The sequence below is a fragment of the Euprymna scolopes genome, chromosome 21 (genome assembly GCF_053919585.1).
Source record: "Euprymna scolopes isolate OS-2025 chromosome 21, ASM5391958v1, whole genome shotgun sequence".
NCBI classification, from domain to species: domain Eukaryota; kingdom Metazoa; phylum Mollusca; class Cephalopoda; order Sepiida; family Sepiolidae; genus Euprymna; species Euprymna scolopes.
The window spans coordinates 100,550,158-100,577,550 of record NC_136502.1 but is presented as its reverse complement, the minus strand read 5'-3'; the positions used below and the strand labels follow the sequence as shown (position 1 = coordinate 100,577,550).

The window sequence follows — 27,393 nt, the reverse complement described above, 5'->3', positions numbered from 1 at the left end:
ACCCCCAAAGAAGTATGTGACAACTCTCCACAAGATATTTTGACAGAAGGGATACGAAGAGAAGCTATTTTCTGGATATTAAGCACCTTCTTATGATTATATTCTAGTTTAAGCGAATTTCTTTTTATGCTACCTCAGTCTAGAAAGATTTATTTTTACGGTCTATTGCAACGAAAACAAACTGTAAATAATTCAGTTTCAAAAATACCAAAATAGAATTTGTGTTAACCGAAATACACGTTTTTATAACATACACATGTTATAAAGATGATGAGTTATTATTTATTGTGTCATGAAAAAAAAAAATTAGCAGTTACGATGTAAAGAAAATGTGGAGAAAAAAAAACTGGTAAACAAATGTAAATGAAAGTTTTTTTTTGTTTTTGTTTTAAATAAAGAATCGTAGTTGAATTGGATTGTTTGTTTATTTTAAAATAAAAATCCACTGGACTACAATGTTAATTGTGAAATCACGGGAATTATTTTATTTAAACTAATTCCAAAAATAATGCTTGAAAGTTTTTAGTTTTAATATCCGCCGAAAAAGAAAACAAAACCAAAAAGAACAAAGTTAACGTCCAAGGGAAATAACTCAAACTGGTTTATAAAAAAACCGATGTCAATAAAAATAAATTAAATATGTTATCAATATAAATCAAATTTAAATAATAAACATAAATAGAACACTTAAAACAATTCTCTCACTATAAACAATAACTGACACATCACTATTTAATAAAATCAATTTCCCTTAATGTAATATGCAAATGATGTCACCTATTAATCGTATATTTTGCAAGAATCATATTATATATAGGAATGAATGAAATTATAAAGTAATGGACCTTTTGTATATATTAATCAAATTGTGAACATACAGACAGGAATACAAATTTATATATATAGATAGATTGAAAATCATTTTTCGTTTAAAATAGAATACTTTTAACAAGTCAACTCATTATAAATAAAGTGATTATTTTCACTTTAAAATTAGAATGTTAAAATCTATACAATAATATTGTTAAGCATTATGAATGGAAAAGACAAGGAGACAAATAGTCATAAGAGCATATCGTTGAACTTATGAAATATATTTATCTAACTTTTAGACATGTGTAGAATTGTGATGTTACTAGTTGAAAAAAATTTAACATTAAACAATTTATACATACATGTAAAGGATTTTTGAGAGAGGCACATAATATGTATGATGGATTATGCTAGTTCTCACACAGCATTTCTAAATATGTGAGATCAGTTTTTCCCATTCTTTTTTCTGTGAATAAGTGAAGATCTACACAGATTCTGACTAAGTAAGCATAAGAAAGAGTAAGGGAAGGAAGAGGGAGGAGTCAACCAAACACACTTTCTGCAAACACATTAAATGTGTATGCACTAAGTGACCTGCAGATGAGATACTTGATTCTGACACAATAAAAAGGAATGGAAATGAAGGAAAGCCTAGTTAAACAGATTGTCAATCTGTGATAGGCACAAATACTTATAAAATATACAAGTGTTTCTGTGAACATGAAAATTTACATATTAATGTGTATTTTAGTACACACTTATAAAAAGACATTATCATGGATTAGTGCCTATAAGAGATCAAAATTTAAGGATAAAGGTAGATGAAGAGAAAGAGGAAACTGAATCTATGAAGAAAGTGAAAAAAAAAAAAGCAAAGATTGAATTGATGCTTTTTACATTTAATATTTTTCTGTAATTTTTTTTCTATGGAAAACTAAGTTTGTCTTTGTAAAGACACAAACAAAGTTCACATCTTTCGTTTATATTGTTCAAAGTTAAAGTTTCCGTTTACTTTATTATCATTTCCAAAATGAACTTTGTGAAAAGATTTTCAATGTCTAAAAACGGCAGGTGTACTTTGTCATTTTTCTGAGTTGATAATAAGGCAAAGCTTGTAGCAAAGAACATAATGGGTGAAACAAGAAGGTGGCTCACAAAGACATCATCCAAAAAAATATTTTTTGCCAAAGCAGATGACTGATATGATTAATAAAATATTTATCTTATTTTAATATAGAAGATACTTCCAGTTCATTACAGATAAGACTTCTTTTTTTTATTTGGTCTCTTTTTGTAGTTTATTACAAAAAAAAAAAAAAAAATAATAATTCAAAACTTTCTCTATCATATCTCTAGAAACCATATAGTGTTTTAAATTGGAAGTGGATAAACATATTTTGTATTAATAATTTCTAATGATAACAAAGTTTTGTTTTTTGAAGTATTAAATACACTGTGAATAGTTTCTTTTTCATTTACTATTGATTACTTATTGAAATCACAGATATAAAATAAGGGAAAACCCATTTTTCTCTAAATCTTTCATCCAAGCATTGCTATTTTTGGTTTCCGAGAAACTAGAAACATATCTTGCAGAGCTAAAGATACCAAATGTAAAATGTATCTTTTCTTCAGCCGATGTTGTGATGACCTCAACAATGGATATCACAACATCAACTGAAGAATGCATATATTTGGTATCCTTAACCTGTGAGGTGATTCTTTTTAAATAGAAATTGCTTCAGATGTGATGTGAAGTCACTTGATGTAAGGAAATAACAAGGGCATAAGATTATTATCCTAAAGACAGTAGATGCCTATTGATCTTAGTCTTGAAAAGAACAATATGTAAGAGGAAAATGGTCAGTAGGAAGGGAGTTCCACAAGCCTGAAATTCTTGGAGTTATTAAAACAGCAACTTAATAAGATAGTGCTAAACCAAGTCAAATGAACTGAAACAAATGAAGCAGGGGATAAAGAAAATTTGGAAAAACAAATGCCATAACAGTACTTATAGAAAAAACTAAGACTAGCAACATCAAGTCTGCGAGAGAGAAGTTGCAAATAATAAGAAAAGATGGAGGCCAATCAAATTACAAATATGTTTCGGCAATTTATCAAGAAGTCCCAAATGAGATAGCCCAAATATGACAACAGTACTCCATATATGGTCTGATAGTTTCAGATTCAAACGAAAGTAATTTTTTTCTTTTTTTGGTCCAACACATTTATTTCATTTGAAACATTCACATTACAGTATTTTTGATCTTTATAAAATTTCTCCCATTTTCTTTGACTTCAGTCCAATAATCAACTACCTTCTTGATGCCTTCTTCAAAAAATTTCTTTGATTTTGGAGAGAAAAAAAAATTCAGGTCATTTTTAATTGGTTGTCTTTTTCATAACTTTTAAGTAATAAAAGTTATGAAAAGACAACCAATTAAAAATGACCTGAAGTGATTCTGCAAGGACTAAACAAGATAATAGTATGATGGAGTAATATCAGGTGAATAAGGTAGATGAGGCAAAATTTTCCAATTGAAAATCATTACCTTTTCCCCGAGTGACTCTTGCCATGTGAGCTCTCACGTTATCATGCTAAAGCACTATACTCTTCCTACTGAGTAATACTTGCCGTTTTTTGATAGCGAAGTTCTTAAATCATCCAGCTGGGCGCAATATTTTACTGCTGTAATTGTTTGGTTACACTCTAGTATCTCATAATGAACCAGTCATCTCATGTCCCAACATAAAGAGAGAATAATCTTCTTGTTTTTTGTTTTTCGATCATTCATATTTGGAACAGGATGTGACCTTTGGTTTCGATCTAATCATTTTTGCAAAGATTCTATTTTTCATCTCCAATCATAATTCTTTGTGAAAATGGTTCTCGACGATTCCTAGAAAGCAAAAATATGCAAACAGTCAATCTTTGATTTTGTTGAGCGTCAATCACATTGTGGACAAAACAGTGTCCAGGTTTTAAAATTTTTCCTACCTCATGGGGGCATGAAATGATTTTGGTATGGGTTGCATTGAATTGTTGAGCTAATTCTCTGTTGGTTAACTTTGGATTGGTCTCCAAAACGTCTTTAATGGTGTCTTCATCAATTGATTTGAGCTTTCCCGAACATCATCAATCTGACAGGTTAAAATAATAACATAAAATTTTGGAAACCACCTATTATTCCATTATTCAGAATATTCATACTATACGCAGTTCCAATAATCCTTGTAGCTTTTGCAGCTGAGTTTCCTTTTTTTAATTCATAGAGCATGCAATGTCCCAAATACTTCTCATTAATATCCATTTTGGACGGCTGAAACAGTTAAACTTAATATTTTGCCATTAATTACTATACCTGAAAGGCAAAGCAAGGTATTAAGACACCAATTCATCAAAAAATCTACAACTGTGTACAACTTAGGAGGCTGCGAAGTGATGAAGTAAAAAAAAGGACATTACTTTCTTTCTAACCTGATAGATTTATAGAGATAGAAAATAGCCTCAGGTGTGAAAAAGTGTTTGAATTGAAAGAGAGAACCAACATTACAAAAAGCTGAAAGAGCAATGGTTTTAATATATCAACTTCAAGAAAGATTTGAAGACGAAGAAAAGCCAAAACGTTTCAGAGTTGATTTCTCCTCCCAAAGCAGACACGTCCATTAGAATCAAAGGAAGAAAAGAGATGCACTTACAATTTAAAGACACGAGCTGAAGATGGGTAAGAAACAACACAAGAATAGAGAGCATTATCATTAGAAGAAATATTAATTTTCTGAATAATATTCTCTGGAAGTTCATTGATGTAGAGAAGGAAAAGTGTTGGGCTTAGAATAGAACCAGCATTGATAAGAAAAGAGAATGAAGAGACACCATTCAGAGTTACTTGCAAAGCTTCAATCAAAAGGAAAAGCCCTAATAATGTCAAAAACCTTACTCTAAAGTTTGTGTAGAAAAACCAAATGCCATACTCTGTCAAATAGCCTTGAGATATCAAGCATAATGACGTTACCCTCTTTTGAATTATTCATAAATCGACAGATCCATTCACTGATAACATTTAAAAGATCAACAGTTGAACGAAAACCACGTAACTCATACTGAACATTAGTAAGGATGCCCAAATTTTCCAGAAAAGGAACATGTTTGCTGTTGATAAACCTTTCAAAAACTGCTAACAACAGAGAGAGAAGACTAATAGGATGGTACTTAGTGGAGTCCGACCAATCACCAGCGTTTTTAAGGATAGGGATAACAGAATTCCTTCAACAAGAAAGGAAACAAGATCAAGACAAAGAGATTGAATAATTTTGAGGGGATAAAAGAGAGTTTAGGAGCACAACATTTGAGAACAACAAGAACTGAATTAGGACCAAAAATTATAAACTGGTCAAGATCAGAAAGGATTCTAGCAATCTTTCTTTGGAATGATAACTACAAAATCAAGAGACTGATCAGTTTTAAAGAAACATCAGGAACAACAGCACCAGAATCATCAAGAGAAGAATTGCCAGCAAAAAGATAAACAGAGATCAGCCTGATCATTATAAGATGAAATAACCTGAAGTTCATTAAAAAAGGATGAATAGCAGACTTGCCCCTATTAATAATTCTATTGTATTATGACAGCTAATCTTTTGTGATGAAATAGTCACAAATCATTTGAGAATAGCTAGCCTTAGCCTAAGAGATTGCTCTCTTGCAGGCATTGCTAAGTCCTTTATAGGATTGCCCAGAAATCTCAGAACCACCCAGGTGATATTGATTAAAGTAATGGTTATGATGGGCAATGACAGATACACAAACAGATGGAAATCAGAGAGGAGAATAAGGTGTTATTTGAGACTTAAGATGAAGAATGAAGGTGTCAATTCCAACTAGCAGCCAGTCAATAACCTTATTTGGAGACATACCAAAGATAGGACTTATGGAACATTGCATAGGAAGCTGTAAAGCCCACCATAACTAGCCTTCTTATAGCTAAACATCTTCCTATGAAAAGGACAAACTATCAATATTGTTGGATATAACATTAACAGAGTAGCCATTGTAAGAAGAGGAACAATATAAAAAAAAAACAAATAGAAAGTGGGGTGGGGGTGCAGCAAAGACCACCTTGGTGAAAAAAAAGGACATCTATCAGACTCGAAACTAGATACATGTGCAATAGGGAGATTCTTGCAAAGAAAAAGAGCATGATTATAATCATCCAAATGTAGATCGTTGCTATCAATAGAAGCATCCAGATCAGTCTCACAAAGATGAGAAAGAAACGTAGAACTACTTCCAGACAAAAAGTTTAAAAGAGAACCCAAGTTTCCAATATTTCTGTAAAAGCAAAGGTTGATCAAAGTAATGTATAAATGTTTTGCTGAATAAAAAACATACTCTTACACATGTAATTCAGCATGTTGGTCATGTCTCTTATAATAAAAACACAACATTAAACTAATATATATATACATTTGTCTGTTATATTCCATGTATGGTTTGAGAGAAGCATTTTCAGGGTTATAGGTGGTATAAGAAGCATAACAATGATGTTGCTTTTTGATCAATTATAGTTTATTTTGATATTTCAAGCAGTCCTCTGCTCTTTGTCAAGAATTGAAACAAAATGGTTTCATTTTTTGACAAAAAGCAGAGGACTGATTGAAATATCAAAATAAAATATAATTAATTACAAAGCAAGATCATTTTTATGCATCTTACACAACCTATAACCTTAAAATATATATATATAAGAATATTTACATTAAAGGTTTTTGTCATTTACCATAGAGTCACTACTTATCAAGACCCAGATGCTACTCAAGGATAAGGGTTAATGAATGTTAGGTGAATGATAATGATGAGAATTGTGTAGAAATTATTTAATTAAGACGACTCAACAAAAACTTGCTTACATTGGACTTGAAAATAACCATGTTATAATTGGCTGGGAAACAGTCTTGCAGTATTGTGTTCCACAGACAGTTCTAGAAAATAAGTTTTACTCATGGAATTTTCGTTCTGTTTTAGGCATGGATAAAGAGTAAGGGTAATTGTTGACAGTGATTGTAGCAAGGTGAGTGTTTGCCATGAATGTTTTACAAGGGAAGATCATAGATTGAAGCTCAGTCGAGCAGCTGTCATGAAAATAACCCTAGAGCAAAGATAGACTTGCAATATCTCTTCTGTGAGAAAGATGTAACAGGGAGGGGAACAGGACATCTCCTACCAAATTTTGAAGCCGGTTTTGTACCCTGTTCAGGCAGGAAAGAATGCTCTGAGCAGCTCTTCCCCAAATGTGTCAATAATACTCCATTTGATGACGTATTTCACTTTTACAGATAAAGAATTGTGTCGAATACACTCGTACATATAGATGCAAATTGTATTTATTTCTTTTTTCCTTTCATTTTTTTAAATGCCAAATATTTCAAGTTTAAATTTCTTATTCAAAGGAAAATTAAGAATTGTGATCAAAATTTGTTTGGATATTTGCTTCTATTGAATACACTATTTACAATCAGCATGTTCTTTTTTCTTTTTGTGGAGATGCTGTGTGTACTAGTTGTCGAAGACAGTATTGTCATACTGCTGTAGGACAATACTATCTATGACATACTGTCAAAATAATTCATTTAAATTGAAACATTAATGTTGTGTTTGTCAGTGTGTTAAATTAAGAATTAAACTTTGGAGTTTTAATTTATTAGTTTTTTGTTTTTTTTTATAGAAATCGCTCCAGATATGGTATGAAACCATTTAATGTAAGGAGCTAAAATAAAAACAATACTACAAGGTAAAACGTAGCCAACGATAAATATTAAATGGATAGATTCTAACCTAGAAAACAGCAATTTTTCCACTTTGTCAGAACATTGTTCATGGAATGTGAGGACTAAAAGACAAAATAAGGGAAGCAAGAGTTAAAAAGCTGTCGAAAATAAACTCAAGGTCCACTTTCTACTTCCCTATTAATTTGCGAGTTGAGTTGAGCTTAATTTGTACATTGCCAACATTTCTTTTTGTTGTCTTGATACTTACAGCATGTCTTTATTTGCATTGAACTAATGTTTTATAAAAGATATGTTTATGTGTGTTCTTTAATGCAGATGTGTAGTGGTCTTACCATGCTTCCAATGTAGAAATCTTTATACTTGCGGCATCATATAAAGTATATTACATACATATACAGGTATGGTTGAATAGTTTGCCATCATGCAGATGTCATTTGTGTACTGTTAGAAAAATGATGGAACAAGTAATATGCATCAAAAGCCACTGGCAACAAAGCGTTCTAAATTCAAGTAAAACATATTAAATAATGCAAAAATCAATGATGTCATTATTTGGAAGCCTATATGCTTGTGAACAATGTTTGAAAATGATATATCCCAAAAGTTTAAAAAATGCTTGTGTGATGAAAATGCAAATTTTTCTCTATTTCATTTGGCAAAGTTATCGTGCAATAAACAAACACATGCATCATTAAATGTTTTACAATTTATCAATCATTTCTTCCTTTTTGGGATGTAGAAAAGAATTTGAATTTTTTTTTTTCTTGTGATTATTTAAATTACACTTAGTGGTTATTTTTCTATTATAGTTGCTGTGAAATAAGGAACTCTATTTAAATACAATTATATTGAATTCTTTGTTCTTTTCTTAAATTTATTTACATCATACTAGTTGTCCATACTTGGCGTAGCCTGAGAATTAAATCAAAAGGCTGTTAATCAAAACGAGAAGATCATTCGGGTTAAACGATATATTTTCGCTATGCATTAAAAAATAATTCAAAAGTGAAAAAGAAATTTGTGACCCTATTTTGAACAATTGTCTTTTTGATGTGTTATTACATTTTTGTTGAACTTTTTATTCATTATTATTTTTTAGTTACTTCTTTGTAAGTAAAGTAACAAAAAATACGAAAGGACCTCTCTTCTGTTTGGTGAGATCAGTTATCTCAAATAGTTAAAGTGGAACGTATTGTTGGACGACACTGGTACTCATACAAATTGATTTGGAAACAATTCTAAAATGTGTTGCAGTAAGCAAACGCATTACGACTACTATTACAATAATTTCCTTGCATATCTGACAAAGAGTAACATTATCCATTTTCTTTTAAGCCTGAAATGTTTGGGGATTGTATAAAGGTTTTTGACAAATATAGATAACATTTATATAAATTTTTGTATGGCTGACATATTTACTGCATTTATGAGTTTTATTAAAATAGAATTAAATGCGACATAAGGAAATATTTATGAAAACCAAAAGTTGCTTTAACATCTCATTAAAAGAGCATTGTAGATAGAATAGTTTGCTTTCTAACTATTAATATATGATTTACAAGTAAGAAAAATTAGTTCATGTGATTTGAAACAAATAGGATTATTTAAAAATTAACAGATAAATATAAAATTTTTCTTTGTTTATAACAATGTAAACAACTGATACTGTGAAAGTGATTAATCAAAAATGATTCTAGTTTAACAATGTTCTAAGTTTTTTGTTTTAAGAAACTTAAGAAAAATGCACATTACAAAAGTAATGTCCAAGGAAATAAAGAAATGGTTATTCGGAATTAAACATGGATACTGTTGGAGAAAAGCTATTGATAACATACTTTGAAAATCCGACAAGCTAACTTTATATATTAGATTTAATAATGTGGTCCTACTTTAACACACTACATAATTGTTTGACCCTTAATTTCAAAAACTTGCCTAAGCTATGAAACATGCTGAATAATTTTTTCAACACATTACAAAATTATAAATAAAATCTGATCAAGACCAGCAAAAACTCAAGCTGTTACTTGTTCATGAAAAATGTAATGACAATTCCAGTAAGTTTTCACAAAATGTGAGTATTTTGTTTTATTCATAAACTAATTCTATATTAGGCAAAAATTGTTTTGCAAAAACTATCAGGAACTATTCTCTCTATCATTCCTCATATCCAAAATCTAGCATTCTTTCCAAATAGATTCTTGCAAGTACCATTTATCAATGACACCTTGAGGATTTGTATCGCACCATATTAAAAATAAGTAAATTTACCATTTCTTTAAGAAATGCACACTAAAATCATTTTACATTGGTAATTGTTAGTTTTTTTTTAATATTGCAAAAGAAACAGAAAGGGTCATCATTAGGTTTGGCAGATCCAAAATCTTTTTTTTTTTTTTTTTTGAAAATGACTTCTCTGAAAATGTTTCAACAACAATACAATAGAAAATCTGAAACTGCCAAATAACTTATAATTGTCCACACCATTGTAGGCCACTATATATATATATATATATATATATATATATATATATATATATGCACACACTACCTGTACATTCCAATATTTTCTGAGATTAAATATCTCATTAAAAAAAAATCTTTCAATGAATAGCGAGTAGATAAAATTAGCTTAAAAATAAGCTACTTTGTATTTTTAAATTCACTGATATTTTAATAGCTATTTAGAATACTCATATCAAAATATAAAATAAGTATTAATTGAATTCATTGTTTATCATGGCATGTTTATTGTGAGAAATGAGAAAACTTGGAAATTAAAGACATTAAGAAAACAAAAATAAGTGTGAATAAAAAAAAATTAAAAAAATTCACAGACAAATAAGTACAGCTATTGTAAAGTAAAAGATATCAAAATTCACTAACATTCCAAAAATTAACTACTTACAGTACTCGTCTACAAACTTTTCTTAAAAACCAACTGTTTAGTAAACTTTCATGAAAAAATTACACCAATCACAATCAAGATAGATTAAAAGGAATAGTATTTGTGTTTAAAAGAGAAAAAATATATTGTGTGTATTGTCATCTTTGTGAATAACATCCAGTATATCTGCATGAAAAGTTGCATATTTAGTTTTGTTCAATAACTTAAATGAAAAAAAAAAAAAAAAATCCTAACTGGTTTCTGTTAAAACGATTAAATTTTTAGGAAACTTTAAATAAAAGATGTGTATTTATTATCTGTCTTGTTATTCTTGCTCAATAAATTTGACGGATTGTTTGGAAAAACGTAGCCATTAGAAAGAAAAAAATTGAATAAAAAGCAATTTCATCAAAAGTTTAATTTTTAAGATTCATTTTTAATTTTGTGCCCACCATTAAAAGAAATGTGCAATAAACACAAGAAACAAAATAATGCACAACATAGAAAAAGTGGTACAAAATGTTCAATGGCTTAATTAGCATACGTGAAATATGTCTGAATATTGTGCAACATTTTTTATGCATTAGTCGATTAAGGGTTTTGATGTGATGCAATGCAACATCAAAATTTTACACCTTTTTCTAATTGAAAAAAATATTTAGATACTATTTAAAAGTAAAAATAGAAATTAGTTTAAAGATTTATTAGTAGTTGAATTTGTTGCTGATTACAAATGACATTTCCATTTATTGCTCATCATAAATATGGCATCCATGTGAAAAAATAGTGAGATAAAGTTTTGCAAGAAACTAAAGCAAAGAACAGTTTTATAAAGGAATATGGTGAAAGGATAAAACAAAAGTTAGCCAGTCGTCATATGCATTGCTAGATTCTTGTAACACTGAAAATCCATCTGTTTTAATTGTATTATATTAATACATATATTATACGAGCTAACTCAACTCAATGTTGCCTGAAAGTATTTATAATTTCTTTTTTTTGCTTTGCATTTATTGTTATATTTTTTATTTTTTACCAAAGTTTTATTATTTTTTAATGTTTCAGAGATCTTCATAAAATTATGCCCATACCTCTAACTTTTAATGTCTTTTATCAGGCATGGCCTAGGAGTGTTTTCAATTGTTTTTGTTCACCAACCTGATCCAAAGATATAGTATGGTTTTAAAATGATTTCTTAAAATTATATATATATATATATATATATATATATATAATTTATGTGAGCGAAATAGGAATAAACCTGCAGTGTTTTAATGTAAAAAATAATTATGAAAAATCTGTGTCTATGTTTGGAATGAAAAAAAAAAAAAAAAAAAAAAAAAAAAAAAACCTTGTTTCTTAAAAAAAGAAAAAATAATTCAATGTGTATTTTATTGAAATTAAACTTGTAAATAAATTTAAATCATTAAAAAAATTTAATTTCACCAAATTCAGTTCAATTTGTAATTGCGCAAGTTTAAAAAAGCCTGTGATGATGATTAGGATTAAAATTTTTTAAAACATGTAAAATTTTAAAGATTAACTTTTTTGTCTCATAAATGACTTGTTCCAACCATTTTTGTTAAAGGTTTGAGGTTTATTTTATTGGCACTGAAAACTGGTTTTTGTTTTGTAGTGGCAATGTATTATTTAGAAAACTTGTTCAAAAGGAAAAGTATTTGTGCATATTAAACAGAAATGTGGAATAAATTGCGTGTTTATTTATGAAAGTTACACATGTTACAATGAACATCGTTTGGGAACCTCATTTTGTTAACCATTATAACCATCGCAATAGTTGATGTAAATGTATAGTTCTGAGGATTTCAAAATCTGAAATAAACATTACCATCAATTATCAAGCTGATTTACCTATTCTCATTTTTAGACACTTTCAAAAATTGTGCATCATGACCTATTAGTCTCCCAGGTGAGTGGATACCATAATCCTCTTTTGTTTGATTTGACCAATGTTTCAAAATGAGCTATGTATTAGTTTCATTTTATTAAAACAGACATTTATTTGTAGTTGGTTTCCATTTGCAAGTTATAAATATACCCTCTCTTGGGGGGTTCACAGAAATAAGTTTCTTGGGAATATGAAATTCACAAGCAGTCTGCAATCATGTATTTCTGATTCAGGGGAGATAACATTAGTTCTTGCAAGAAGTTGATTTTCTCCCATACACAGCACCTGGTATTCTCAAATGGTTACTCATATGGTATTGACCAGGCTCAATGTTGCTTAACTATGGTAATCTAATGAATAGTATAGTGATATCAAAGGTCACCAGTATATTGAGCTTGGACATAATTTTGGTTGAGTTCACAACTGTCCTTATTTTCACGTCCCTCACTGACCATTCATCATCTAGCTTTAAATGATTTTAAGGTTTGTTTTACTATGTGGAAGCTCAGCTACAAATGACACATACTAATCTGAAAACATCAGAAATATAGATTTCATTTCACACTAAAATTCTCCCTGTTCAATTACACATAAAAAGGAAGAATTCATACATGAAGTGATTAATTGCTTTACACAAGCATTTGAGTTTATCCCTAAAACTCAAAGACAATTTTATTGAAGAACATGTTACCATTGTGTTTCATTGTCTTCTTTCATCTTTCAAGAAATTTCACAATGCTAATATGAGAATAAGTAGTCATCTAAGAAGCCAATATCAATTGCTTATTGCAGAAGAAGACAAAAATCTCTAATCCAAATTGGAATCGGCTTTACTTCACCACAAAAGAAATTGTCTTGACTGAACCTGATACAATATAATGCGCAGACTATTCACTCATGTTTTTATACATGATTTTTTTTTTTTATTATTGATTCAATCCAGCCTTCATCTCATCTAATTGAAAGCAGTACTTATTTAAATCAATTATTTGCTTCTCTGTGGAAATGTTTAGATGTTTAAAGATCTCCTTTCAATCCCACCATGATATATAGCTTCACCATCTTTGGATGAAGATAAGAACTCACCACAACTAGCAGTGCTCCACTTGGATTGCTGCATTATCTATTGAGAGGCAGGATCCATTTGGAAAATCACTTTTTTTTTTTTAATTTTACATAAAATGAGTTTCTCTTTTATTAATGAAGATGGCTTAACTGTGACGATAGTGTTCAGTTTACTGCTACAAAATATGAAATTTAAGTTTCAAAGTTTAAAAATTTCTAAATAAATTTAATTACCATAAAATAACTAATTTAATTTTAAGTTATGATAAAACTTGGATATAAAAAAATTTAATCTTTTCTCTTTATAAATGTGTATTAATGTGTATCTCTCTACATATAAAAACAAATAGTCCCACTTTTAAGAAAAGAGGCCACTTGTCAATATGGTGATCTTAATATAGACTTTAAGTCTTACACAAAAAAAAAAAATACAAAGTTGAAAGATTTAGTGAATTAAGATTTTCGCCCTATTATCAAATTGTGTTTTTACACGATCAAAATGTTTATTTTTTTTGGATTTACAATTAAAAGAAAAACCTTGCTTGATATCAAGTGTGTTATGAATCATATTATGATAATTCAACATGTTAGCTGGGGAAATGAACCTTATATAAACAGTTAAAGCTGTGCTTCTGTGTCATTTTTGTAAGTTTTTTTTCTAGAGATAATGCGATTTTGTCCAATGTTTAAACTGGATTGACCTAATAACTATTCTTTCCATGATAATTTTTTGTACTCATATCGGCCCCAAACAAGGCAAATTTCAGCAGAGACATGTGAGCTACAAAATTATAACCATTTAAAGTTTGTTGGAAATTTTAATTATATTCAAAAATATATAAAATTGTGAATTAGAGACCATGCCTACAGGAACATACTGAGGAGTTGTGCAGCAAGATATCTGTTCACATTACAATTTTCTAATTTTCTGTAATACACTGAAAATTAGCTCTAGGACAAATAGCACACAAAATAGCAAAGTTTATAATTTCCAACAAACTTTGAACGGTTATAATTTGGTGCTAATTTGTGTTACCAAAATAAATATGATATCATTGTATTTTGCAAAGATCTATGTGGTCACATTAAAAGTTTTTATAAATAATTTAAACAAAATTTTAATTTGATATACATACTTATATTTCAAAACAATGGTATGCATTGTTGAAAAGTGATCTCGCAACTGATTTTCTAAACATGAATTTTTCAAAAATGAAAGATTTTATTGCATCAACACAAATCATGAAAAAAAAAAGTATCTACAAGAACAATTTAGATTTGTTTTCTTTAAGCTATATAAATTAGTAAGAAAATCCAGAATTTTGTTGAAATTAATGCAAACTGAAGGTGTAAATGCCTATTATAAAGTATGAATCAATAGTAAAAGAAAAAGCATGAAGTAAATCTAAAACACAAACTAATAAAGCAAATTGAGGTAGAGAAGAAAAAAAATCTAAGCAAACATGTAGACACTTGTGCAAAATGTATGTTTAATTATGTTTGCATTAGAAAAAGTATTGCACACTTTAAACTTCTGTAAAGTAATATACATAATATTTGCTATTTATTGGAATGACTTGTTTAGATGCGAGTGTGACAAACCTACCATCAATAATAAGTTAATATTTTTTAACTAAACTTTGGTTTTCATATGAAAACAATGAAATTCTTTATTAAAATGTTGTATAATAAAATAAAGTAAGGAAATACATGCAGAGACAATAAGCAAAGTAATTATAGGAAGAAGAAAATAAAATACAAAATATAACACACACACACACATAATAATAAAACAGCAGATAACAAAAGGAGACAAGATTATCCTTCTCATTCTACAAATTGGGAAAGAAGCTGACAACAATAATGATGATAAAACTATATATGAACACACACACACACAAATAGTTGCAATTACATCATCAGTAAGTAATGCAGTAAATGAAGAGTCATTTACATTGACTTAATAATTGAATAAGTTAGAGGCGACTAAATTACTGACCCCGCTCCCTTCTGCCCCTGCTGTTTTCTTGTTTCACTGACTCTTGGTGTTAACCATCTGTCAATCACAAAAAGAAGGGAGGAATTAGTGGCAAACAAAAGAATTAGATCCAATTGAGTCATATATGTGTGTATACAGTGTGTGTGTATATAAATATATACACACACATATTATATAAAAGGCACTTTGTGCTTGTGTGTTTGTTCCCTATGGACTCAGAAATGACTGGGTTGATTTATTTTTAAAAATTCAACCCCATGTACTTTATGTGTCTGGCAGTGTTCTTAGTTTTTGTATCAGAATGTCTCTGATAAGTATTAAAAATCAATAATTGAAAAAATTCAATGAAAGAAGGATCAGTTAGATTTTGTCCAAAGTTAACACCTTATACAGTTAAACTTCACAAGAGCACTTGAGCATTTTCAAACAGAAATGCTCGGCATATGAAATCAACAATAGGTTCTTTGATATGCAATAAAATCGATATAAAATGGAATCTTTAATTTCAAAAAGAAGCACGTCAAAACAAAGAACTGTTTTTGTAACAAAAAGAAAAGTCTTCTTTTTTTAATAAAACTACAACATACATATACAAAGCTCCACAGGTTTCAAACCTATGCTGTAAAGAAACTGTCATACAAGCCAGGTATTCTTTTGACTGATTCAAGCAAGAATTAATAAGTAGTTAAAGTTTATGATCTTATTTTGGATGCTTTTTTGTACTAAACATAAAATATTAAAGCATTTTGTGATGACGGAGTTGAATTCAGAGAGAAAGTGGTGGCATTCATAATCAAACATTTCAGTAAAAGAAAAAAAAAGAAAAACAATGTTATCGAAATGTACGAAAAATGTAAAACTTTATTGTAAATTCTAAAGAGTTGCTAATTTCTTATTGAAATTAATATGAATCTGAAGATTAGTGAATGGAATTTAAAGTAAAATTTAAATCTTGCAGATATTTGAGGCCTTTTGAAAAGCAAGAATGTCATTTCAACACAGCCAAGGAAATATCAAATAGAAAGAAACTCATAAAACACAGAAATAAATAAACTACAAAAGTAAAATACTAACTTAATGTTCACTCATAACGTTTTATTTATTCTCAATCTCTATTACATAAGTTTGAATGGAAACCCTTTTTAAAATTGCATTTAGTGAATTGCACTGGATTTTATAGAGTAAGATAAACTGTTTAAAAGTCATATAAGAGTGATGGTTTTAGTTAATCACAAAATAAAGCCCACCATACAAATGAAAACTTGCTTGGCGTCAGTAAAAAGTTTGGTTTAGATTGTGCATGCACGTGTGTAATACGCAACAAAGAACAAGTTAAATTTTCAGTATAGGTTTACGGTAGGAGTGTCACTTTCACCTTTAGGATCTGGTAGATTGAGACATAATAACTAGAAGATATAATTAGTTAATTTTATTTGAAAAGGTTATTTTTCTTTTCATATTTTTACCCAACAATGATTTTTTCTAATATTGTTGGGTAACATATTAAATACTATGTTCTTTTTGTGAGACTAAATGTCTGTAAAATATATTATAGTCATAGCGGAATCAGTGGAAATTTCACAGTGAGCTCTTTCATATGTAATATATTGATGTTGGCATTCTTAAAATGTTCAGCGTTAATGGCGATGTCCTGATATTATGGTTTTATTATTATTGGAATCCTTTGAGATGAGTAATTTGTTTATGTGCAGACTGTTATCCTCAACTTCAGAGTTGTTGTTTCACTATGTTTCGGCAAACTATTCCTCAGGTTGTTAACCATAATGGGATGGGAATGTTGAGGCTTAACTGTATCCTCAGTAATTACTGCCTTCCATAGTTGTTGTCGTCTCAATGTTTTGGCCAAGTAATCCTCTGGTCGGCTTTGGATAAGATTAAATCACTATCTCCAGACAATGCTCACCTGGAACAATAGAGATTCGGGGCCCGTAGCGCAGTGGATAGAGGCACTGATTCTCTATGGTTCCAGGTGAGCATTGTCTGAAAATAACAGTTTAAATCCTACCCAAAGTCGGCGTCAGGATTAGTTGGCCAAAAATGTGGTGAGACGACAACAACTGTGGAAGGCAGTAATTACTGAGGATACAGTTAAGAGACTCAGCATTTCAATCTCATCATGGTTAACCACCTGACAAAGGCTAGAGATATAGTTGGTTGAAACATTGTGAAACAACAAATACAAATATTAGTATAATATTTTAGCTCTTTTCTTTTCTATCGGTTTATAGATATTATAAAGTTGTGATTTCAAAAATAAAAAAATATATCCATATGGCTTGGGTGCATAAACTTGAATCAAAACCAAAATCAAAACTTATGGAGAATTCTTGGTAAAATTATTTATAAAAAAATCAAAACCAAAACTTATGGAGAATTTTTGGAAAAATTATTTATTATAAGAAATGGAAGGTCATAATTAAATGACAGTCATTCAAAAGAAAAACAATGTAAGCATGACACACAAAATAACACACACTATCATATTAATATACAGATTCTCCCATTGAATTGATATATGTAATTTAGATCTTCTTATATTATCTATTATTACAGTGAATGTAAATTTTTTCTTCTATGCTTTAATAACACAACTTTAGTTCTGGGATTGAGTTATGTTTGAAACAAAATTATTTTGTTCTAATTAGTTGTAATATATAAATAACTAAACAAGTCATCCATCGCTCTCCACACTCTCACTCTGTTGATTTAACCATACTCTAATATTTTCTGTGTGAACATTTAAAGGAAAAGTGACTTTTTCATCAGTCATCTAATTTACATTACATGTATCTGCACGCAACATACACATGTAGCAAATAGAAAATCTTTTTACTTCTATAATTTATAATAATAAAAAATAATGACTATCCAATAGCAATACTCTGTGGATATAAAACGCTTTGGATAATTATAAATGTCAACATAATTCTATTAAAATAGTCATATTTTAAAAAACAAAACACTTTAAGTCCTCAAAACACCACCATTTTGTTTGGAAACAAATATCTTTTCACATGCATTAATAAATAATCAGCTACATAATATATTTGAAGAGATTTTAGGAAATTAATGATAAAAATGTTAATGCTATGAAAGGGGTATTTTGTGTCAGATTTTATTTTTGACCCTATGTTACTTAAAAGCTTGCTAACATTCCCTATGATGAATTTTGTCATAAAATTTGGAAAACAATCAGAAAAAAAAAACCCATCAATCTCACTTATTGTCAGAGTATGAAATAAATTGGTCCATTTGTTTTTGTTGTCTTTAAAATAAGATTTCACATGTATCAAACAGTTTTCTCTAAATGTTTTGTACCTCAATAAGTAAATTAATGTTTTCATTATTTCATGTGTTAAAATAATTCTACGTTGAATACTCTTTTTTTACCAGCAATTTTTAATTAGCCTCTCCTCTAAAATATTAACCCCTTTTCAATAAAAATAAACGATTTGACTTAATTGCTCGTTTATAAACTAAATATCAAATACTCTAAAAACACTTAGTGAAAAAAAAAAAATATGGCAAAAATAATTTAGAAGGGGAATTAGTTTTGCATATAAATTTAATGTATAACCATCCTCCATTTTCCAGCCATTCTTTCTGTTTAGAGCAGTTGGTACTGGAAATTTTTTAAAATTTTTTCATACAATTTAAAAAGTTATTAAATTACGCTACCTAAATCTAAGATCTAAGTGACAAGCCCACTACTTAAAAGTGCCTCTTTTGAACCTGTTGTACCATTAACTTTAAATTAAAGCGACAAGCTCTGCCTCCCAAAAATGTCATTTAACCTTACTACTTACCCTAAATCTGAACAGCACCCACTTCAAAAATAAAAACTCTTGCATAACTCTACTACTAACCTTAAGTCCGAGTGGCAAGCCCTTATCATACAAACCGTATTAAAACCACACGTAATCATCTAAAAGAAAAAAAATACACAGAATTTGTTCCTCATAGAAGAAAATTGTTTAACTGTCCTAAAATGCTAGAATGACCTGGAAATGGTGGATTATTTTACATTAAGTTTATATGTGAAACTAATTCTCTACTCTAAAATAATTGTTTTTATTTTTTCTTTCTGACAAATTTTCAGGATGTTCACACACTAGCCTTAACACTAACCCAAAGTCCGAGTGGCAAACCTCCTACAAAACCCCTTTAAAAGCACACATGATCATCTTTAAAAAGAATGCACAGGATTTATTTCCCCATAAAAAAAAAATGGTTAACTGCCCTAAAACGTTAGAATGACCCTAAAATCTAAGATTATTTTACATTAAATTTATATATATATATATATATATTTTATTTCTATCAAGTTTTTCAGTGTGTTCATATGTAATTGCCTAAAAAGAAAAAAAAAAAAAAGAGAGAGATTCACATATTTAGGGGAAGCAGGTGAAGGCAGTTCAGCAGAAGTTATTAATCTCCAATAATACTAAAGAAATCTTTCAATATATTCATTTTAAACAATTCTAGTATTAGATTTAAGTTTTTTTGTGCATAAAATGCATTCAAATTCAACTGAGTTCTCCAATTTTTTAATGAATACATGAAATTCTTATGGTACTGAAACATTTATGTGGATTTACTGCAGATTATTTGGAAACGATTAATTTCTGGAGATTTTTAGTGTCATATATTCGGATTGCACAAAAGTACATTTATATTGAAAATTTCATTGCTTTATTTTGTGTTTTAGCATCTTTACTGAAGAAGTAAAACTGTGATGAAATGCATATGGTCTTAAAGAGGGAAAATGTTATCAAAACATGCGAGGCACAAAATGTCATAACTTCTTATTTTTAGGCAGTTTTACATTTTTTTTTTGTAAATGATCAAGCACTTTTTTATGTATGGCATTATTGAAATATTTTAAGCAATTTCAATTTTTTCATGTGTATTGCTACAACTAAGAATAAGAAGAATTAGAAAATGAAAAGCACAAAATTCTCTCAGATATGAAAGTCCAAACAAACAAACACATCCAAGCAAGGAGATCGCACATGATAATAGTCATCAAGAAGGAAAAAAACAATGCCAAATTGTAGATTTCACTACCCCAGCAGTTTTCCAATGAAATAAATGGCTGGAATTTGTCAATCACTAATAGCAATAATTCTAGAAGCACTTGTCCTGAAAAACCTGGACAAAAAAAAAAAAAAAAAAAAAAAACCTAGGAGAAATTGAAATCAAAGATAAGATTAAAACCATACGATGCACGACAACAACGAAAATAACCAAAATATTAAGGAAAGTCCTCAAATGCAGAAACCAGCCACGTAACCAATGAGCACTAAACAGAAACAGGTTAGTTGAAGGGCAAAGATACTGAAAAATGGACAGAGAGTGTTAAAGAGGATGAAAACAAAAAACACAATCAGTTAGAGCACTACTAGGCCTTCATTGGAAGGATCCTATGAGTACTGGAACCATGGGGAAGCTTATTACGATTCAAATTCAAAAGAAGACCAGCAAGAAATCAATGTTTTGAAAATGAAAATGATTTGCAATGGTTATCAAAAGAAGTAGTGAGTGCTGGAAATCTGGGGAAATTTGTCACCCAGACTCCAGGGAACACTATTTATGTAAGCAATCACTGACAATGACTGTGTGAAAAGTAAAAATAAAAATAACATAAAAGTAAAGAGATATATTTATAGTTATGTAAAAATAAATGTCATAAAAATACATAAAAGTTTATGAATTTTCAAATTAAATCAAAGTAGTGGTAAAAGTTGTAACGCAATGGGTCACTATGGGTACACCTAATATTTCATTTGATTGGATGAAACTTCTGAGTGTTTATAAATAATGTTACACAGAAAAACAATATTTCAATTGCTAAAACTTTCTTAATGGTATGTGGAGTGATACGAGCCAAACGTATGAAAGAATTACTCCTCCCATGTATGCCTACTACTAGAAATTGTTTTTTCTAAGATTTTTATCATTGCATGAGAATTATCAAAAGGAAATAAAACTTTATAATTTAATGTACAAAAAATAAAATCTAGAACTGTAAAAAAGTGTAGGAGCAGAAATTCCAAGAGATTTGCTGAATCAAAGTATATTTCAACAAAAGTTTTATTAAAAATATCCCAGTTAATTCTTGAATATGTTTTATAAGTATGTCTATTGAATGAAAGACTATAAAGAGGAGTTACACAAACAAATTTTTTAAAACTCAGAATGTTTTTGGAAATTTTTAGACAAGGATTGAAAATTTGTATTATTTGCACTAGTATTCTCATCTTGGATTTTATTTTTACTATTTTAAATGGACTGTTTGAAATTCTATTCATGCAAATTATTTGCAATGAATAGAATTTCAAACAGTTCATTCAAAGAAAACATTTTTCAGACTATCCGAAAATAATTGAATTACGATTGGATTTCTATTATTTATTCAATATTTGAAAGAACGACTAACCATGAAAAATATGAAGGTTAAATAATGTGAGAAAATATAACAATTTATGAGATTGCTCATCACACTTCTCATCATCCATAGACTCATTGTTTGTATGTATAGATATATAAAGTTACTGCACTTGTGAAATCATATTTAAAAAGTTTAATGTTGGCTACAGAAATAGAACATTTAATTGAAACCGTAATCTCTTCTAAATTGACAAAAAAGTTTAAGATTAATGGATCAGTGGTGTCTGAAATGGAAGAAAGTATGAATGGTAGCAATAACGGTCAGTTTGGTCATTGGTTAAATTAAATCTTTCTTCTAAGCGAATTAAAATGAAACAAATGAAAGCAACATTGTGAAATGAATCACTATTTTAACATGGTCAATTAGAAAGAGAATTTTTTTTTTATACACAAAAAAAAAAAAAAAAGAGGGAGAATTTGTTCACATCAATTTGTCTTGCCTAGCAGAAGAAATAGTTTTGAAAAAAAAAAAAAAAAAAGTTGAAGATAATTTAATTTTCATCTAAATAACTGATATTGTTTGGATTACAAAATGAATTATTAGCAACATAGGCATTACCTGTTTTCTGCATGCATGTATTGAAAATGTAGGTGTATGCTCACTCTGTGCACAGGAATGGTCATCGGACATGGATTACATCAGACTGTCATCATAGTTTTGTTGAGAGGAAATACCTTTGGGTGATAGAGTGTTTAAAAGAAAAAGAGTGAATGATAGTAAAATCTATGACCTCCAAAAATTTGAGAAGTCGAGAAGCCTTTTCTTGCTAGCAAGTATAGCCAGCCACTCTGTTGCTTAAATGTGCAGTAAATGAGCCAATCAAACAAAGAAGAACTGCAAGTCAGATGCAATTTTATGCACCTTTTAACGGTTTCTCAAACAAGAGACAGCGAGCAAAGAGAGAAATAGAAAGAGAACGCGCATAAAGAAAAATGAAAAGAGATGGCCAGTTAAATAGTGCTCCTTGTTAACGTAGTAGACTGCATGTGGTATCATTTTAACCCTATCTATTGCATTTAAAATATACTGCCCTTTGTGCTGGAGCACCAGAAACTTTATTTCAGCTGCATATAATCACAATCCCCCTGAATACACATGAAATATTAAAGCATAAAATAAGTGAGCAGTAAATAACGAATAAAATTCAAATAAGTAAAAATGACCCGAAATGGAAAGTTCTTGAATGACTACGAGACAAGCTTAAATAGTTAAAAGAACTTGAAGATTGAAAAAAATAATTACTCATAGCAAATAAGGTAAACGAAATAAAATTCTTAAGGAAATATTTGAAATGTCGAATTTGTTTAAAAAAAATTGTGGGCAGGGGGCGGGACAAATGTAGAGAAGAAGCAACAAGGAAAATGCTGTTCAAACATTTGAATATATAATATATGCGCAGAGGAAATGAAATAGTAAAGCACGCAGCTTGCAAAAGAAAAATTAAGCAACAAAACACAATACCTTCCCCACCTCTTATTTTTTATATACAAGTAATGTAAAAAATATCCAAAATTACTACATCAGACAATAGAACCGAATATAAGATTAAATGTTTTTATTGACTATTCAGAAAATATAAAAGAAACAGTTAAATTCTATTTTAAACTGTTGATAGGTAAATAATTCAAATAATTACTGTTAGGAGAATTTATGCTTTATAACGTCCAATGTCTGATAAATCACCATGCTGTTTGGACTTTCAATGTTATGATAGCTAAATAAAATGAATCGACATGTTTTATTCTATATATTTTTTGAAACATGGCTACAAATGTAAAACAGAAAAGTGAGAGAAAAAAAAAAATCCATAAAATTTAAGAGTAATTCAAAATGACTGTCAGTTAAAGGGGGGGGGGATACAATGTAAACCGAATTGGTTGCTAACAAAGTATGGAGCATATACATAATGGCGGTATAAAAAATGTGGATATATACTGCTGCAGCAGAAATCGTTAATGGTGCTTTCCTTAAAGAGCGCAGATGAGACACAAAGTAAATAAGATACGACTTGATTAAGGCCGTAACATTAAACACACTAAGACGAAAAAGCCCTAAAACCAACGATCTTGGAGAAGTATATATTAAGTACATTCCCTTTAGGAAGAAATATTCTATAAATAAACTCTTTTTAAGATCCCTGGGTACAGATATTCACAACCTGCAACACATGGCGACAGAGTTGATATGGAGTTGAGAAAAGAAATCTTGAGAAAAAGAGATTTAAAATATAAGAATATATGTGATAATCCTCTCTAGAGAGAGAGAAAGAAGTTGGCGCGACAATAACAGTGGGTTTGAATTTTCAGTTTTCCATTTATATGAAAAAAGCCTTCCTCAGATGTACAGTTATAATTCTATTAAAAGTTGGCCTGTAATACTTACAATTATTACGTTTCCTTGTAGGGGAGCCCTTCAAGTAGAGTAAAGCATGGGGTACACTGTGTCGACGACCTAAGGCCCTCCTTTGCAAAACAACAGTCCCCATCCTGCTGAGGAACATCCACAGCACAGCCAATATTCTATAGAGATAGAATCACTAATAAAAATGGCTTACAAATTTCTACAGCAATGCGCGCGCACTCATACACACAGACAAATGTGTGTGTGTGTATGCGTGAGATTGCGCGCATGCTGGTATGTGCATCTAGTTTAACATGTAAGGAGCTACAGTTGCACACACATACAGTTTTCTGATAACTCATGAGTATTTAATAATATGGCTATAAAATATATATATATATATATATATATATATATATACACACACACGACAGATAGATACACATACACAACCTTTGTTCAAATCTAGATAGTTAAGAAAACAGCACTAGAACAAGGAGGGGAGGGGCTGATAAACTAGATAGAGCACACAAGGAAGGGGGCTACAATAAACCAGAAGAGAAAAACACTTCCCTACCCCTCTTTTATGTTAGTGTTTGACTTAGTTGTATTTTTCTCTAACTAAGCATACAGTAAATGGCAGCGATCTTCTAACTGATTCTAGACAATGTTAGTACTACTTTAGATGATGATAAATAAACAAAGACGAGAGAGAGAGAGATAGAGAGAGAACACCTCTCACCCTCTAATCAATTGTAGTCTTTTCTTTTCCTTTCTACCTCACTCTACTGCTGCTGTTATGTACTTAATCAGCCTCAATATCATCATGTGACTAACAGGATATTTTAACTAGGTCAACCACCTGGTTAAGATTAACATCTTGAAATTTTTTTACAGTTTATTTTATTTAAAAAGAGCATAGTGTGATATGAGTGCAACATGGCTGCATCGACAAGTGAAATATGTGTAAACACACACACACACACAATCGGCTTCCTGGGTTGTATGTGTGTGCGCACATGCGCTGTGGCCATTGCTTGCCTAGGCGTTGCAAGTAAAACCCAACTCTTGCATCACAGCCTCAGACAGTTGTTGACTCGCCACTTGAGGGCAGGGGCCAACACACAGGAATTTAATCATATATACAGTAATGAAGACATTTTGTTCAAGTTTTTTTTGTCACAAAAGATAAATTTCAATGTAATTAATAAAAAAAAATGCTAAACTACAGATTAATTTTATAGTGCTGAAAGATGAGAAAGTTTATTCAAAATGTTATTCCTTGTTTTTCTTCCACTGTTACAAATTGCCTAAATTAAAAATCAAAGCTTTTTTGCTTCAGAGAAAATAAAAACATTTTGATTTTAAATTTAAATTAAAACAAATGAATAGCTCCTTTTCCATTTTCTGTCTTTTCTTATTACAATTTTAAACTTAGATGCATCAAAAAATTAACTAAGCTTATAAAATTTGACAAACTCTGAAACTTATTTTAAATGGAACAATAAAAACAAATTGTTTTAATAAACCAACATGTAAAATAGCTTTTGAAACAAAAGATAATTCTCATAACCAATAGAGAGAGCAAGAGATAGAGCTCTTTAAAAAGTATCAATTAAGACATAACTTTAATAACTAATACAAAAAAAAAAAAAACATGTGAGAAAGTAATTTGAAAACACAAGTTGTTCAAATAATGAAGAGCAGTTCAATTATTTGAAGGTGGAATCTTCTATTAGTGGCATGAAGTAATCAGACAATTACTCTGCTAGACAGTCTAGACTTCCTATAGTCAAAAAAGTATTTAAAAAATAAAATAAAAATATGGCAGAAAAAAGACAAAACTAATTTCTTCTCATATAAAATAAATAAGCATAAATGCGAAATGTTCAGTATATGTGTTATGTGTGTGACCGAAATTATCTTCTGATTATTTTATAATCATTTGTGTTATTGCTGTAAACTTACATCATTTTCTGGTGATGAAAGGGTTCCCTCTTTTTTTCCAATGGATGTCATATTTGCCCCCTTCTTTGTACAGAGTTACCTCTTTTCCTCATCACTTTTTACCACTTGATTAAGGCAGCCACATTAAACCAGGGATACACATGCTTGTGCACTTGATGTGCATGTGTAGTTAATCCATGTAGTAAGTGTATTATGAAACACATGTAAATAAACTGTAAAAGAAACATTGTGCACATTTGTATGGACATACATGCCAATCTGTGTGCACTACAAGCTATACTGGAAGGAGAGAGAGAGAGAGTAATAGAATGCTGATGTTGATGATGACTTGTCTAATATATACTGCAGTTTTCTGTAAAGTCCCACATTGATCTAAAGAGAACCAATATCCCGTTTGTAGAAAGTTCTCTTAGCATATCTTAAACAGCTCAGCTCACCACGGACGGGCAACTCCCACAACTGATGAAAAGGAGAGAAATACAATAAAAGAGAAAAAATATGTTGACAGAAAATCATATAGAGATGATGGGGGTGTGTGTGGCGGGTTAATGTACACCGGTATAGACATGTAGCAGCAGCGGCAAAAGCAGACATACCCGAACCCACCACAGCTGCTGGTGGTGGTGGCCTGTCCAACCGAGTATGTTTACTGCTACGAATGTGAGCGAGGCATTTGCTGTGAATGCAAGGTAACTAGAAACACAATACCCAACCTAAACCAAAACTGCAATGTTGAATTCAAAAACAAGCAACGTCTCATCAAATACTTTGAGTAAACCACTCCTTGGCCTGGGAAAGGCGAGAGTGAGCATCAAACAATACTTTTGAAAAGAAGAGAAAAAAAAAGACAATCGGAGACATTGAGATTAAGAAAAGCAAAAGGGATATAATCCAGAAAAAGTATAAAATGTTATAAAAACAAATGTCATGGAAGAGAAATATATTGTTAGAGTGTGTAGTAATGGCGATTGAAGTGTGCAAAATAAACTTTAAATAGTAAAATGAATGTTCAAAGAGAGGGAGATAGAGAATGAGACAGAGGGAGGAAGAGGAAGAGAAAGAGGAGATCTAAGTTGGTTAACAACTCTCTTTACCAGACAGACGGCACTAGCAGCTACTAATATTAATAGAAAGAAAGTGCAGTGTAAATT

At 30.0% G+C, this 27,393-nt stretch overlaps 1 protein-coding gene across 9 annotated transcripts in view; it reads right to left on the bottom strand.

Annotated features, from left to right (window-relative positions):
- The window catches only part of LOC145242626 (uncharacterized), a 377,218-nt gene that overhangs the window by 54,354 nt on the left and 295,471 nt on the right, over positions 1-27,393 (bottom strand). For 6 of the 9 annotated variants that reach the window (XM_080105741.1, XM_080105740.1, XM_080105743.1 and 3 more), the window contains one exon: positions 15,463-15,519. The exons of the other annotated variants lie outside the window; for them this stretch is intronic. In XM_080105741.1, coding sequence (XP_079961867.1) covers positions 15,463-15,519 — 57 coding nt within the window. The remainder of the gene's footprint in view (positions 1-15,462; positions 15,520-27,393) is intronic. 9 annotated transcript variants of the gene reach the window in all.